This window comes from Theobroma cacao, chromosome 4, assembly GCF_000208745.1.
Source record: "Theobroma cacao cultivar B97-61/B2 chromosome 4, Criollo_cocoa_genome_V2, whole genome shotgun sequence".
Classification (NCBI taxonomy): Eukaryota; Viridiplantae; Streptophyta; class Magnoliopsida; order Malvales; family Malvaceae; genus Theobroma; species Theobroma cacao.
In genome coordinates this window covers 22969995-22986886 of record NC_030853.1, presented here as the reverse complement: position 1 = coordinate 22986886, position 16892 = coordinate 22969995, and the positions used below count along the sequence as shown (strand labels likewise).

The window sequence follows — 16892 nt, the reverse complement described above, 5'->3', positions numbered from 1 at the left end:
TCAAGTTGAATTAATGTTTTTGATTGAGCATCCACTAAATAAATGATTTCGAATAATTAGCGAATATCACTAATAGGTTTTGGTTAAATTATAGATAATTAAAATAAAATTTTAAATAATTTCAATTAAATTTCTGGTATTTCATGATAAACGATTTCAATTTCAAATGTTTCAAAATAAATAAATACAATTTCAAATATTTCAAAATAAATAAATAGCACATCCGTTATCATTTCTAATCTTACCTTCTTAATTTGCTGTTTCTCGCCCATTATCTTATTCTTGACCTACACTACACACCCAAACTCATCATTTTTTTCTCTCTATAGAGAAAAGGGCCACTAAGATAACCTGAGTTATGGTTTCAATTATAAGTGTTTAAGAAATAAGAATTGAACTGCTGCTATAGGCTCATTGAGTTGGACAAATTCGCTTTAAATTTTTAGGTTAGAACTTAATTTAAAACTATGTTGCTTTACTTATAAATAATATATTTTTATTTAATTTTTTAATTCAATAAAAAATTTCAAAATTTTAAAATAGTAATGTAAAAATAAAATATTATGCATATAACTTTGACTTTTTAAAAAGAAAGCTTAAAAAAGGACACATAAACACCTCCATTTCTAATGGAGAAACAAGGGCATTATTCATAGTTTTAAAGGATCTAATATGACTTTATGATAGTGCGATGATCGATAAAATAAGTCAAACAAGTTTAGAAAATTGTGATATAAAAAATATGACAGTAAAAAATTATTTTTTTAAAAAAAATAAGAATGAATAAATTTTGGATTAACACTTTTTTCAACTACTAGCGTTTGTCCCTTGCAAGCTTAGCACATGGCAATTTTTTATTTGGTCAAGAGCATGTGACTATTTACTTTATTAGTATATTATATTGATATCTTCAAAATTTAAATATAAACATCTTTAAAATATAAATCTCAAAAGCTAAATTAAATATTATTTAAAATTTAAATTTATATGTGATTAGAAAATTTTACATAAACCGAAATTAAGAATCCCATAGTTTATAAAAAAAAAAATCTATTTTTGATAAAATGTATATTCAACTCGATAACTGATTGCCTATTTAACTCAATTTATAAATTTAAAATCCTAAATTTATTTTATGAAAAACATTGTTCTTTTTTGTTCATATAAAATTTAATTATTAAGTTTTAGATTTATTAAAGAATAATCCTTTTTCATGTCGTACTTGTCATCACTCATTCCAAGCTCTAAACCAAAACTATTCCTAATAAAAGTTTAATATCTGATGACACGAATTCTATATATATACCATTCAACTGAATTTAAATCATCATTTTTTTAGAACAATAAAAAAAATTGACAAACGTAGGAAGCAAAATAAAACATAAAAAGGGCACTAACTTGTGGTTTCCAGCAGTGGCTCTGTTTTGTGGGAGGAAATTAAGGAGCAGCATGCTCATGCATGGATGCATTAATTCTCAAAGCCGAAATGTGGAAGAAAAATCAAAATGGGGGACTGTCTGATGAGAAAGTAGTTGGGCCCGACCGCCAAATACAAAGATTGTAAGTATTATATTAATGGAGGTAGACTTTTTTGAGCAAAGTAAAAATGTGTGGCAGTTAGACATGATCGCAATGTGACTAACAAAATCTTCTGGGGATTATCTGGTGGGATTTTCTCTTTTCCCTGTTGTACAAGGTACATGTTAATGGATGATGCATGCATTTTAACCTAAAACTATTTGCAATCTGTATTTGTTAAATCATTGGATTTAGGCGGGGCCTCCAACATTGACATCCTAACCAAAACAAATTGCTGATTCTTTTTCTCATTCCTTTGCTCTTTAAGAGGGAAACGATATGAACAAATTAACATGACTGGTGAAGCTTCATTGTATCAATTCACCAACCACCCTATATGAATTGTCCTTCAACTTCAAATAAAAAATGTTTAAAGAATCATATAGTGACAGCTATTCGTTTCAATACATGTAATCTATAAAGATAAGATGCTCATTGCCATCATATACTAACCTGTTTTTTGCATGCAAATTAGCTAAAATGAAACTTTGCCACATTAAATCTATAGCCTCGCACATTTTCTTTTCAATCAGGGGCGGATCTTTTGTTGTTATGGGGGCCAAAATTTTTATATATTTTTTTAATGACCCCTTTAAAATAATTTCTTTATTTAATAATTAATAAAGAACTATTAATTATTTTCTTTTTCTTTCTTTTTTGTTATGTCATATATAAATTCTATCTTTTACTTATTATGTTTTTCTTTTTTCTATTATGAGGATTTTATTTTCTATTATTTTAGTCTTTAAAAATTAAAAAATTATTATGTAATTCTCAAATATAAATTATAATGTTGCATTGTTATTTAAAATTTCTATCAATGTGTCATTTTTTTTTATTAATCTTGATTATATAAAAAGAAATTAACCTAAGTATATTTTTTTGAATTGGAGGAAAGGGGATTTGAACTTTACTTTTTAAGTAGGGAAATCATATTCTAACCAATAAGTTAAATATTCAAGTGCTTGAGTATATCTTTTTTATTTACTTTACATTTTATATTTAGCTTAAAAAATTATTTTGAGTATATAATTAAGAGGAAATTATGTTGAGTATTTAATCTTTAAACAATCTTAATTATATAACAGGAAATTATTAATCCTATATATCATATTTTTTAAAAACTTATAATTCTGTATATTGAATTTAACTGTTTATATATTTATAAATTATAGTTTTATATTTGGTATTATAATTTTAAAGAGAAATAAAATAAAAATATTGGTTATTGACTGCAATAATTTTTTTTAAGTTTGATTAAAGTATGAGTAAATTGAAAATAATTAATAATTTTTTTTTTAAAAAAAAGATGTAAATCGTTCAAATGATTTTCCTACATTTGAGCCATTAAGCCTCAAGGCTCAACTTATAAACAAAAGTAACGTGAATTAAAACGTCCAAAACTTAATTCTGAAGAAATATTTGTTTTTCAGTGTAACATCAATAATTGATAAATTTGAATATAAAAAACATTATCGAGTACAACTTTATTAAAAGACTATTATAAGTTTTTTATTTATATTTTATATAAAATTATTATTTATTATGAATTTTTTGATTGCTAATTAAATTCAATATATTAGTTTTTAAAATTTTTAGTCTTTCCAATAAAAGTTGGTTAACTTTGTCTCTGTTTTCAATGAATATATGAGCTGCGTTAAATAAATACAAATTAACAAATTACTTAACTAAATAAAGCACTTTCAACCAAGAAAATAAATAGACATTTCAATGTTTAAAATTTGAGATTTTCGTTTGGAAAGCTCATGCTTGAATCTTGGACAGAGAGTGTGGTTTTATGACGAGAGTTATTACATATCTCTCAGGTTAGAGTCAAGAGAATCAACTTTAAGGGGGCAATAAGCCTTACAATAAAAATGTTGACATCAATTTTAATATATATATTTTTTAAATTGTAATCTTAATTTTTCATAAACAAATGTCAAAATTTTAAATTGTTTTCTTAATTTTTCATAGGAAAGTTATAATTACAAACTATATCATTAGGAATTAATAACAAATTATATAAAAGATAGTTATGAAATTTATGTATTCAGTACATTATTGTTACATGTTAAACTACATTTATATATTATTTAATATGTATTGTTATTGTAAATCTTTATTTCTTGTGCATTTCATAGATTGAAAAACTAGAAACTACTTTCTTTTTTTAATAGTATGAAAAAACTATAAGGAAATATCATGCAAGAAAATATCTTTACAAAAGCTTAAATTAAAAAGTGAGCGCTTATATAAAAGTTAGGACTGCATGTACGGAAAACTAAAGCAATGCATTATGTACAAAGGGGTTCTATGAGAAGTAAATATTTATAATTACTGAAGAAACCAACCAAAGAATTATTGTTGAATAAAATTCTGAAAAGTAATAAAAATGTTAAAGATACATAATTAATGAACAAATAATTTATTTGATAAAATTAAGGGGCCTAAGTACAAAGAGGAAAGAAGAACAAGAAAAGCTATTTAGGCATCCATTCAAAAAAATCAAACTATAGTATATGCTTTTTATTAAAGAAATCAAGCAATATATAGTACAAGGTTTTATTTTTGCTTACACAAGACTATCGTATGTAATCAAACTATTTTTTCCTTTCTTTTCCCCATTCAAACAATACTCTTCAATCCATTGCTCAAAGCCTCAAACACTGTACATCAAACGTATGATGTAGACCAAAAAAAAAGAAGCAAAAAATTTCCACGCCAATTCATGTGATATATAGCCTTTGCCTATGAGAATTTGAATGTAATCATCGAGAATTTTTTAACATAAAAATAGAATAAAGGAAAACAATAATGAGTGCAATCAAGAATTGATCTGCCAGGGAGAATTTTTGGTAAGTTGTTTTATAAGTACGATTAATATTTAAAGAAGACCACTTGAGCTCCATGGAGAAAAAGGATTGGGATCCACGCAGTTCTGCCTGATTAATAATTCGCCCCGAAACACTTTTGAATTCTCCCAAGCTCCATTCCTATTGCCACAACACAAGTGCATGTTTTAGGCTTTTATTCAATTTCTCTTGGCTCATAGAAAATTCCATGATACTAATGCATGCTCACATTTTAAGGTTAATTTTATGCATATAAATTTCATGTTTTGGTATACTCATTTAATGAAATCTCGAGCATTTGATTTAACCAATAAGTGCATGTATCTTCTATTCAAAGAGTTGAATTCAAAGCTCTTACCTTAATTAAGGTGATTTCAATTGATGCAATGATTATGGGACTTTTTAGTAACTTATCTAAAAGATAATAAAGTTTATTATTCATTCGAGACGTTTGGTAGTTCATTGTCAAAAACGTTTACCATAATGTAAAAGGATTTTGCGATTTGGAATATAAATAAATAACTAAGCACAAAAGTTAACCAAGTATCAAAAGGAAAAGCAAGAATAGCTTTGACATGAAAAGGATTGAATTGAAATAACTTACCTCGAGTTGTTGTCCAACTGTGACAATAATAGTCTCCGGACCTGCATCAAAAGTTAGAAGTCCTGATGGCCCAGATTTGACACAGAATTCGCAATCCTTGGTGGGAAGGTGGAGGCTTAACGTATAATTATGACAAGAATGGCCGGTTTCTTCTTCATTTAGTTGTGATTTTTGTTCCATGATCTTATCCTGCTGGTTGTACTTGTATATGCTCAAAAGGGGCTCCCCTCTTTGCACTCTCTTCCTTTGTTGCTCGCTTGCGTTTTCGACCAAAATCTGGCCCAATTCCTCCGCAAGTTGGTCCAGTTTACTCGCTACTTTCTCCATCTTTTCACTTTATAAAAAGAAGAAGAAGAAGAATTAATAAGTACCCAAAAACATCAAAACACAAGCCCACACTTTACCTAACAAAGAAAAGTTATATTCTGTTCCATGATTCTGCATAGATTGCTTTTCCTTTTTCTTCTTTTTGATAATGAGATGAGCTTGATTAAATTGACACAAACTAATGGAAAAGAACACTGCAGCCCAAACTTGACCCAAGTTTTACAAAGTAGCCCAAATAATGATCTATTCCACCCCTTCATGTAGCCCGTTACTGTAGTTGGGCTGGAAAGCCCAACCAAATTTGATACCCAGAGCCATGAAGCACTTTTCCTTTTTCGGTAGTAATTTTTCCTGTGTACGAGGTCGTGACTTTTACCTGAAACTCTGATACAATGGAGCGCCGATGTATTGACGTGCCCACTCCATCCGCTCGTCTTTGCAACGAACCCAAACGATCTCCTCCCTTTTTCCAGACAAATATCTCCTAAATCCCGTATCTCTCTCTTCCAACACCCCGAATACTCTCGCCGCCTCTCTCACCAACGCCCTCAACTCCTCGCCTTTAATAAATCCATGGCACCCGATCCGGAACGCACCCAACTCCCGAGCCGATCGCAGCAACCGCTCCACTGAACTGGTCTCTCTTAAGGAGAGCGATTGGAAGTCGATCTCATAGGGTGGGTAGGCCAGGTGGTGGCGCTCCTGGGACTGGGACTCTGGTAGCGTGAGGTCAGGGACTTGTAACGACTTCTCGAGAAAGTCGGTGAAGGTTTCGTTGGCAGCGGAGCGTGAGCCGTTGGCCGTTGGGATAGGGGATGGAGGTGGCGCCTTGATGTTAAGCTGGCTCAAAGAGCGTATGATAGCCATGGAAACGTACGATAAGAAGAAGAAGAAGAAGAAGAGGAAGAAATTGGAATAAGGAAAAATGAAAATGAAGAAAGGTAGAAGTAGGCGCGGCGTCCTCGTTGTCAGTTGTTGTCGCAGTGAAGTGGAGGTCCATTGCACTTGATGAAAATTCTTTTGACTTTTTTATTTTCTATTGACACGTGTAAGACTTTGACTGCCAGAGTGGATGCCGAGGATGCGTTAGATTTCGCCACGTCATTAAAGATCCGACCTTTGTTTACATTGTGCCCAAATAATAGTTGAGTTGTGACATGGAGATTTTTTAATTTTTTTCTAATAATGTTAGTCGAAGGTTTATTTGTCAAAACCTTTGAAAGACATCTTTTGGCATCAACAAAAGGTTGCAAATTTTTTTCCCAAAAACACTTTATTAGTTAAGTAATAATATGTCACAGATAATTATTAATTTATTCATATAAAAAGAATTAAAAAGATAAGGTAGGATTCAAGTAATGTATATACATTTAAGTCATCTAAAAACATAGCTTTAAGTAATCTTTTTTCCTGTTTAATTTGTCAAAAAGAAAAATAAATAAAAAAGTAGAGATTTCTCTTTCATTAATCCTTTTGGTCAAAAGAAAAAGAAGAAAAAAAGAAAAAAAAAGTTGAAAGTGTTACAATTAGAAAGAATGAGGAGTCCTATTGAAGAGAAATAAAGCTAATTGCCTTTTTCTTTTTTGGTTTAGAAGAAAAAAATAATAAGCAAAAGGGTTGGGATTTCGCTTTCGGAAATTAATTGCGGGTCAAATAAAGCAAACTATTAATTAAACTAGTTATGATGAAGGATGAGCCCACACGGAGAAACAAAGCTTCAGCTTTTCTGTTTTCCGGTTTTGCAGCTTTCAAACTGCATGGCCCATGCACCCACGGCAATCCTAAAGCAAAATATGTTACAGAGAAATTCATTTATGGTTTTCCAACTCGAAGGGGTTAATAATATATTGTGGACAATGCGGCCACATTATCTTTTGGGATTCCTTTCCCTAGTAAGTGCTTTACTTTATCGTAAAGAAATGTCATTTAAAAATAGTATAATATTTGAAAAAATTCATGAATTATTTGAAAAAATTATGATTTTATAAGTGTTTTTTTATTGATAATTAATTTAATTAAGTAATAATAATTTTTAAATAAAATTGACTTAGTATATTAAGTGACTTTTAGCTACTTACAATTTTCAATACTTTTTCATTAAAAATCTTCACTAAGTGATTCCTAAAAATAAATTATCAAATGTAATGAAAAACTTAAATTAATCATTAAAAATTTTTAATTTTTAATGGTTCAAAATTTTTTCAATGGTTTATTAAACACACCCAAATAATTTAAAACCTCTCTATTTATAAGTTGTAAATTATAATTTTGTAGTATCTCTATATAAATAAAAGGGAATCCTTGATATTGTTAAAATAGTATTTTTTTTATCAGACTACATGTATAAGTTGATTTTATCACAATCAACCAATTTTCAATATATATAATATATGAAAAAATTCAACACAAAATTGAATAAATTGTAGAGATGGTGGAAGTTGAATTTGAGATCTAAAAGCACCGACGCAAGACTTTGTCAACAATAGTTTGTCTCCCGTTTTGTACCGTTGCAGCGACACTTTCTCTTTCCTTTTTAACTCTCGAATGCTTGGTATCCCTCCAAGGTTTTTTGGGCCTCTTACTTGAGTTTTGGGCCCTTTTTTTTCTCTCCTAAATGCAAAGACAGGGGGAAAGAGGCAATCGTTCTTTGCAATGTAGGTGCTTTGTGTGTAAGGGTCAAGGCAAAGACCATGTTTCAGTAAACAAGATTTAAGATTTATAATTGTTTGAACTAATCATAACAATACTTTTTTATATCACTAGGAAAATATATGCCTAAACTATTATAAAAATGCTTTTTCATTTAAATTTTTAGGATCAATAATTTAACATGTATATATCTATAATATATATAAAAGTAAGATAATTGATTGGGTCAATTAGTTGACATTTGTCATTCTTAATTGAATTAATTTTTTTTGTACACTTTATGTCAAAATTACATTGTTTTTTACATTTGAAAGGTTTATTTTTTACTTTTATTTATTTCAATAAAGAATACTTGAAAACAATAATTTATTACTTTTAATACTTTGAGGATAAATTCATTTAATATTTATCAATTGTAATTTAATATTTTTTTTGTTTATATCCTCTTATTCTTTATGAACTTGAATCTATAGTATTTAGACATCTCTTTTATACATAAATGTTTAAATTTCAATAAATATTCATCCAATTCATTGAATAAAATGAAAAAGTCAAGAAGGTTTACTCATTTCTCAATATACATAGCACATACTCATCATTAAATAAACAAATCAACTAAATTTGATAACCTTTAGACATTCATTTATATATAAAAAACAAATACTACTAGAAATTAGTAACTATTTTATATTGATAAGAGCTTTATATTATATTGTTGTCCTATATTCTACAACTGTTTATCTTAATCTATCAATAGTACAGGTTATATACTCTCTCATTTCTTAATATTTTATTATACATCTAACAATCTTTGATAGGATTATTATCTTCTTTGGATAAGTATTGTTTTAAGTAGGATAACTGATTGGGTCAATTGGTTAATATTTGTCATTCTCAATTGAATCAATTTTTTTGTACACTTTATATCAAAACTACATTGTTTTTGACATTTGAAGGGTTTTTTATTTTTATTTTTATTTATTCAATAAAAAATACTTGAAAACAATAATTGCTAACTTTTAATACTTAGAGGATATATTCATTTAATATTATTTTCTGTTTATATCCTCTTATTCTACATGAACTTGAATTTATAATATTTAGACATCTCTTTTATATATAAATGTTTAAATTTCAATAAATATCTATTCAATTCATTAAACAAAATAAAAAAGTCAACAAAGTCTACTCATTTCTCAATATACATAGCACACAATCATCATTGACTAAATAAATCAACTAAATTTAACAACCTTTAGTCATTCATTTTATATATAAAAGACAAATACTATTAAAAATTAGTAACTATTTTACATTAGTAAGATCTTTACATTATACTGTTGCTCTATTTTTTAAAATTGTTTATCTTAATTTGCTAATAGTATAAGTTATATACTCTCTCATTTCTTAATATTTTATTATACATCTAACAATCTTTGATAGGATTATTATCTTCTTTAGATAAGTACTATTTTATAACTATATATGTAGGTGCAGGTTTTCAGTAATTAAAACCAGAGCAAATAACTATTTTCAATTAATACCAATTTATCTTTTCTTCTACCAACAAAAACCTTACATTCATGTAGTTCAATAATATAATATAACACAATAACAGAAATAAACAAAATGGAAACATATGTATATGGCAAAAAGAAGAGCAAATTGTTACCATAGTTAGACATCTCTGTTGGTATATGCCCTTGAGCAAATTGGATTAGTCAAGGAATATGTGTTGTCATTTAATGCATACTTAATCACATAACTATATGTGATAGAGGTTTTCCTTCATGTTAGTGCAATAATAAGGAGTTATTAAATACTAATTGGATGAAACTCATGAAACATAAAGGCCTTGTAAGAACATTATAAAATTATTACAATTATGATATCACTATACATCAAAGCCATGTTCCTAAAATTATTCTTGGTCATTGTATTGTCAAGACAAGGCATTGATAATGCTAAAAGACTAATACATGTTAAGCCTCCTTACTTGAAAAGTAAGTAATCGATCTCATATATTGAAGTATATGAGATACTTGAGGATAACATGTGGGTGTTTGTTAAAGAACAAGTTTACTGAACATGACTTACTATGATAACTCCATTTGGTATTTCACTCAAATGTCTATAGAATATGTTTTCATGTGATAATCATGCAATTAGTCCTCAGACTTGAGACATTAGATTATCTTGTATAGGGAATGACATCCTTTGATTTCACCACTACGGTTTAAAGGTGATTAGATGCCTAAACAAAATGTTTTTAGGCATGCAATGAAGCATGTGACTGTGAATGAGTGGTCAAGAAAGGATTCATCACCCTAAGTGATATGAAGGGATGTATCTCACTTGTTTTCAATTCTTGATTAACTTATATAAAGTCTTTGGGCAATGCATGATGAATTTGAGGAAAGTTAGTTTCCTAAATTCATAATGTTAGTCATGAATTATGAGAACTAATATGGAATGTTATAAGTAGATACTAAGTCATGCTTTATAACATATCCGAGATATTTGATGAAATGATTGTATTGCACTAAAACGTTTATCACTGAAGGGTTTTGTCAAATTCTTTAATTGACCCTTTAACATTTAGGTGGTTATGATGTATTGCTAAATGTCGCTCATGATTGATAAATATAAATTAATTATCAAATTACTATTTGATTAGGATTTGTATTTATTGTCAACATGTTAGAATTGTAATAGATCACACACATTAAGTGACATGATTAAAATTAAATAAGAATAATCAATTAAGTTGGACTTAATTGGAATAAATCAAAATAAACTGAGAAATTAATTAAGCTCACAAAGACTTAATTAAATTAAAATACAACTGTTGTATCTAGGATTACAACATAGTTTGGTTATCTAAATTTATTATATTAGCCAACTAAAACTCTAAGCCTCCAACCACTTCTTAGCAGTTTCATAAAAATAAGAAAAGAAAAATAGTCTTTTTTATATGACAAAAACAAGATTCGATAAGAATTTTTGGTTTTTTTTTTGTTTTGGAATTAAAACTTTACACGTAAAATCCTACCTTTGAGAAGATCTTATTTGGTCATTGTGTGGATTATTTTTAAAAGCCAAACATTTTTGCGACTGAAGATTTGATAAATCCTAAAAGTGAAGAAGCAAAGATTTCTCTTATCAGATTCATTGCTTCATCACAAGCCTTTTGGATTTAATTGGCTTTTGATTACCATATCTAAAGCAATGTATATAACTCTTAAACTTATGAGTGTTTATAATTAATTTGAAAATTACATGAAAAATACAAACATTAATCTTGTAAGATTCGATTGTTTTTTTGATTAAATGTTAGTTTATTTTTTTGTTGTGTTATATTTTTAATTTCTTAATTAATTTAATGTTTAAGCATAAGATCGAATCCCAACAATATCTAATTGTTGTGTAACAGTTTAAATTCCCTTAACATTTAGCTAAGTATAAGTCCTGCATCTAGAAAGTTGATATACATCATCTAACAAAAATGAAAACCTCCAATTCACATTTATTTTGTTTAATAATATATTTTTAATGAAAAAAAATTACTAGATGTTTAATAGAATTATTATCTTCTTTGGTTAAGTACTATTTTAAAATCATAAATGTAGAAGCAACTTTTAATTATTGCAACCAAAGCAAATAACTATCTTTAATTAATACTAGTTTATCTTTTCCTCTATCAACAAAAACTATACATTCATATGGTTGACTAATATAATATAGTTTTCCCTACAAACTTTTTTGATATATATATAACCTTTTAATTCATCTATTATATATTGCATTTATTTATTTATTTTATAATTAAGGGAGAGAAGATTCGAATCTTACTTTTTAAGTAAGAGAATAATGCACCACTTAATGAACCAAATACTCGAGTGCATATATTGTATTTATTTGATTATTGATAATTATATGGATGAGAATAGATAGGAAAGATAAAGGCAGAAATTGTAGGGTCAGCAAACATATCTCATATCCACATCTAAAATTATGTTTGATGTTTAGATTAGAGATGCAGGCAGAGCATATGTATAACAATAAAGTTTCCTCATTCCAAAATATATATAGTGATGCTTTATGGAATATAACTTCATAGTCTGATGCATCCTGTAATCTGCGTTAGTTACTCCACTGAACCAGATTGAGGATTTAGAGTTAATTTGGACAAAGCACCAACACTTAAAACACAGCATAAAGCAACTAGAATATTAACAGAGAGATTAATGGGATTTTAACCACCTAAGTATCCCACATAATTTTCGTCACGATCTTGAAATCCTCCCCGTGAGGCTGCCACCGAAGCATCCGTTCGGCTCCTGAAATCCAATGTTCTCCATGGCTCCGATGGTCTTAAACAAGCGCCTTTTGGTTAACTCTGCCATTACTGATCTGTGCAGCAATTGGCTACGTATGTCCACAAGTGAACGAATCTTGGTTAGCTTCCGCTGGTCATTTGAGTGAGAAAACCTCCATGAATTAAGTTGTGCATTCCTTTTTTTGTGGCTGTAAACACTCGTGCTTTCTGATGGACAGAATCTTGTAGCTTTGAGGGTCTTTGGAATGCAAGGGTGCTCTCCCTGTTGAGCACTCCATTCAAAGTCATCTTCATAATTCAAGCTAGAATATCGGAGCGAGTTCATGGAGCAACTGGAACTTGCATCATCATTGCTAAATACATCTTCTGCAATAATGAGCATGCCTTGTCAAATGTAGGACAGCAAAAGAAGACTGAGATAGCTATCTGTGTTATATTTTCAACCAAAGAAGCAAAATAATAGATTTTCAAGTGTTGGCCAAGCTATACCATACCTTGGGGCCAATTGCAACTAGAAGTCACATTTTTGCCATGACAAAATTGGGTTTCATAGGAAGAAAGGAAAGTTGGGATGGAAACTTGGGAGGAAGAACGGGAGGAGGTAGCATAGAAAGGATGGCGAATTCCGGTTTGGTCATCATCATCATCATCATCTTCTTCTTCATCTTCGTACTTGAAGCTGTGCTGATGATGGACTTGAGAGGAGCCCAAGTCCTTCCAAGTTGGAACAAGGGAAGATATCTCCTCCTCTATCATTTCAGCAATCTCCAATGGTTCCCAGTCATTAATTTCCAATTCTTTCACCATCTCCAAGGCAACATCAATTGCAGTGTCATTCACTACGTCAAAGGGAAAATAGATGTTCCGAGCATGACCTGTAAGAAAGGATCATTAATTGAGAATATAGAAGGCATACGGGATAAAAGTTTGCAGGCTGCTGTCGAAATTAAAAAATTTATATTAGTCCAACAAATTTTTTTAAGGAAGAAAGAAGTTTTTGATATTTAAGCCACTTAGGATGAAATTCTTCACTATGTGGACAATAGTACAAAAACATGATTACAAAAAGGAATTTCTCCACTACTTGAAGAGTTTTTCCCAATGTGTTAAAAAGAATCTTCTACAGAAGTCAAAGATAAACACCAAATCTTAGATTATCTCATATACACATGATGTTGATTGATGGCATTAATATGCACGACTTAGAAATAGATGCAATCACAAACTTCTGTTATCAACTTATCATATTAAAACCCAAAAGGAAGTGTGCAGCACAAGAAGTTTAAGGCAGTACCATCCTTGTCTGTAATCTGTACTTTGAGAAAAATAGTGTCATCTCCAGGATTCGTTGTGCCAGTTATTGACATATCGGTACTCCTTGTTGGATCAACCTCCACAGAAGGCGCCAGTTCTCTGACTGGGCCATCAGGAGTTAGCTTTCGGCTCGAGACTCTTGGGATTGGCAACGGACTTGCTTCCTCAGAGGCCAAAAATGGGTCAAGCAAGAGTTCATGGGCTGGCAACCTCTTGGAAACATTCTCCAGGCACTTTCCAACAAATCGCCGGGCTTCCTCATCTTGAATCCTGTAGAATGCCTCTGGCAACTTTCCCTGGAAGAATAAAGAAGCAATATAAATATAAAGGACTAATTTGGTGGTTAATATATTATTATTATTATAGTATTGAAACTAATGAGCTTGGATGCACTCACCGAAGTCACTTTCTTATAGATTTGTGCCGGATTGGAGCACTCACCGTATGGATACTCAGAAGTAAGCATTTCTAGTACACACATGCCAAACGAGTACACATCCACTAGCTCGTTGTAATCCTCCTCATATAGTTCCGGTGCCATAAATTCTGGCGTACCTAGTATTTTATGCAAGTTAAAGATAGATAAATATGCTAGTTAGAAATCAGAAACCTTTCTTAGGAGACGATGGAAATCGAGAGGTTTACCTATAACACTATGGGCATGTTGTGACCCACGAAGAATGGCAGCTAATCCTAGATCACCGATCTTGACCTGTCCAAGGTGACCATTGACAAAGATGTTATCACACTTAAGATCTCTGTGGATCACTGGAGGGTCATGGCCATGCAGATAAGCCAGACCTTGTAGAATTTGGCGAGCCCAGTTCTTAATTGCTCGCATATCCACAAGTTGGTACCTCTGTCTATACCTGTATTATATCTTACAATATATTAAAAAAAACACAACAATAGCAATTAATTAACTATCTGTTTAATTGACAGTAAGGTGCTGTGATTACTCTCTAAGGGTGCCAGAGGTGAACATCTCAGTGATGAAGTTGAAAGTTCTACGATCAATGTCTATCCAAGATGTGTAGAATCGCATGATGGAATCATGGTTGAGGTTCTTGAGGAGGTGAACCTCAGAGTAAAGTCGTTGCAATTCCTCTGGTGAACGGAAGACATCATTAAGCTTCACCTGATTCCACGCCACCTCCATTCCAAGGACCTTGTCAAATGCCCTATACACTGTCTTCATGGCTCCTTGACCAAGAATCTCTCCGAACTGCAAAGAAAATCTCTCGCATCATCACAGATTCAGGCATTTTAAAACTTAAACAATGCATAATTTCTTCATTTACATGTCTGCTTCACTAATTTGTTATGATCATGAAATTAATGGATCCTGTATCAGTATATTCTATGGAATCAAAAAATAAATTGCATGTCTCGGCATCTATCATATTGATAATTGAGTTCATCAACATTTATACTGAAAAAATCTACAAGATTAACATTATAATTTGTTGTCCGAATTTTCTAGGCAAATTGAAAGAATCTCTTCAGTGCATTAGCTAGATTAGAGTAACAGTGTAGTAGAGTTATTTACTTATTTTAGATATTACAGTATCTCACGACACCGTTGACCAAATCAAGTAGTTCAAATTTGGTAAATAATCCTAAACAAATCTATAATTATGAATTATGCTTATCAAGAAAATTACATGGTCAAGTTGTCTTCTTAAAAGCAGGCTAGCGTTTTACATTAATTAAAATAAATGAGCATTCATAAAAATTGTCAATATCACATCAAAGAATCAAAACCCCACATCTCCAAAAGAACTGTGCCAAAGAATTATTGTTAGTGAAAAGTGGGTATCCTCAAATCAATATGACCATGCAATTTTTCCATCATCATTGCAAAAGAGATTGGGATTCATTCCCACTGAAAAAGCTGATTTTGTGGGAGCCTTGAGCAAGCGAAAATCGTGTTCAATTCATATTCATGCATCAATCAAAAAGCAAAGATTAAGAGTCAAATGAAGAAAACTTACACGTCCATACCGACCAGATGCATCGGTTTCAACGTATCCAAGCTGGGATTGAACTCCATCGACACATCCTCCTAGACGTGTTTTGTACATGTCTGAGAGATAAGGCACCCTCAAAACCTCTCTTCTAGGTTCCAGTTTCTGGCTTACTGTAATATCCTCAAATCACTAATATACTTAATTATCTACTAGTATAATTCAAGAGCAAGGGGCGTACGGTAGGCAGGCAGGCAGAATTATAGATTATGGGCGAAATAAAGTTGACGGGTGGGTGATGTGCTAGATGATCCGAGGCTTTCCTTCATGATTTTCATAGGAAAAGACACCAAACAATAACCAAAAGAGCCTCGAGTAATCGACGCTGAGCATAATCCAAGCCATTTCCACAACTGCACGTGAGAAGTAGTAGTAGTCCTTGGAAATCATCTAGTCTTTGAGAGAGAGCGACAAGAGTGGAGAATCTATATATGCTGATATGCAGATACTGCCCAAGAAGATTTGAAGAGAGCCCCGAAGGAAACTGTTGAAAAACTGTTGAGAGGCTGGTATGTTGGGGAAAGGGAATATTTCGTGTCAGCCAATGGTAAAACAAAAGCTTTCTGTTGAGAGCAAAATCAAATCTGGTTTGTGGAGGAGAATCGTTTTCTGGGGAAAAAGATTAGATTTTCTACAAATTGAAAAGATTGTGATATGTGGGACTTGGGCAAGAAACTAGACTTCTAAACTTGAAGAACCTATGGCCACGCTTTGACAGCGCCATTTGTGGAGGAGAGTGCAATCTAAAGGATAGATTTCGGATGAGCAGAAGATCAAAGATTTGAGAGAGACAAAGTTTTTAGGATTGCAAATTAACAAGAAAAAACTGTGTCAAGGGAACAGATGGTGGAGGGCTCGGTGAAATATACAAAGAAGAATCAGAAGCTGATGATGGGCTGTGTTTTAGTTTTGGCTTTAGTTTGTATGCGGTGCGGTCCCCTCCAAATGACAGAGCTGATGCAATTTGACAGAGTCTTAATGACAGATTTAAATTAATACAAAATGAACGGGGTTAAATTAGAGTAGAATTAACTGTCAAGGTCAGGATTCAGGTGGCCTTGGCTGGCTGAGTTTATTAGCGATAATTAAGGCTCACATCAGAAGCCGGCTCTTTTATTTCCAAGCCATCGATGATTGAACCTGGATACATATATATATATATGCATAATATTGAGAGAAAGAGTTAATTTATTATGTTT

The 16892-nt window shown here is 30.9% G+C and overlaps 2 protein-coding genes across 2 annotated transcripts; both read right to left on the bottom strand.

Moving 5' to 3' along the window:
• LOC18602240 lies at nucleotides 4115-6456 on the bottom strand. The gene is made up of 3 exons (XM_007033499.2): nucleotides 5741-6456; nucleotides 5038-5371; nucleotides 4115-4574 (listed from the first exon to the last, which is right to left on the bottom strand). Exons 1-3 carry the CDS (start codon nucleotides 6229-6231, stop codon nucleotides 4350-4352), a joined length of 1050 nt encoding a protein of 349 aa, XP_007033561.2. The 5' UTR covers nucleotides 6232-6456; the 3' UTR covers nucleotides 4115-4349.
• LOC18602239 (probable serine/threonine-protein kinase WNK5) lies at nucleotides 12064-16614 on the bottom strand. The gene is made up of 7 exons (XM_007033497.2): nucleotides 15661-16614; nucleotides 14626-14891; nucleotides 14312-14535; nucleotides 14064-14221; nucleotides 13647-13962; nucleotides 12847-13227; nucleotides 12064-12718 (listed from the first exon to the last, which is right to left on the bottom strand). The coding sequence occupies exons 1-7, from the start codon at nucleotides 15748-15750 to the stop codon at nucleotides 12300-12302; spliced, it is 1854 nt and encodes a 617-aa protein (XP_007033559.2). The 5' UTR covers nucleotides 15751-16614; the 3' UTR covers nucleotides 12064-12299.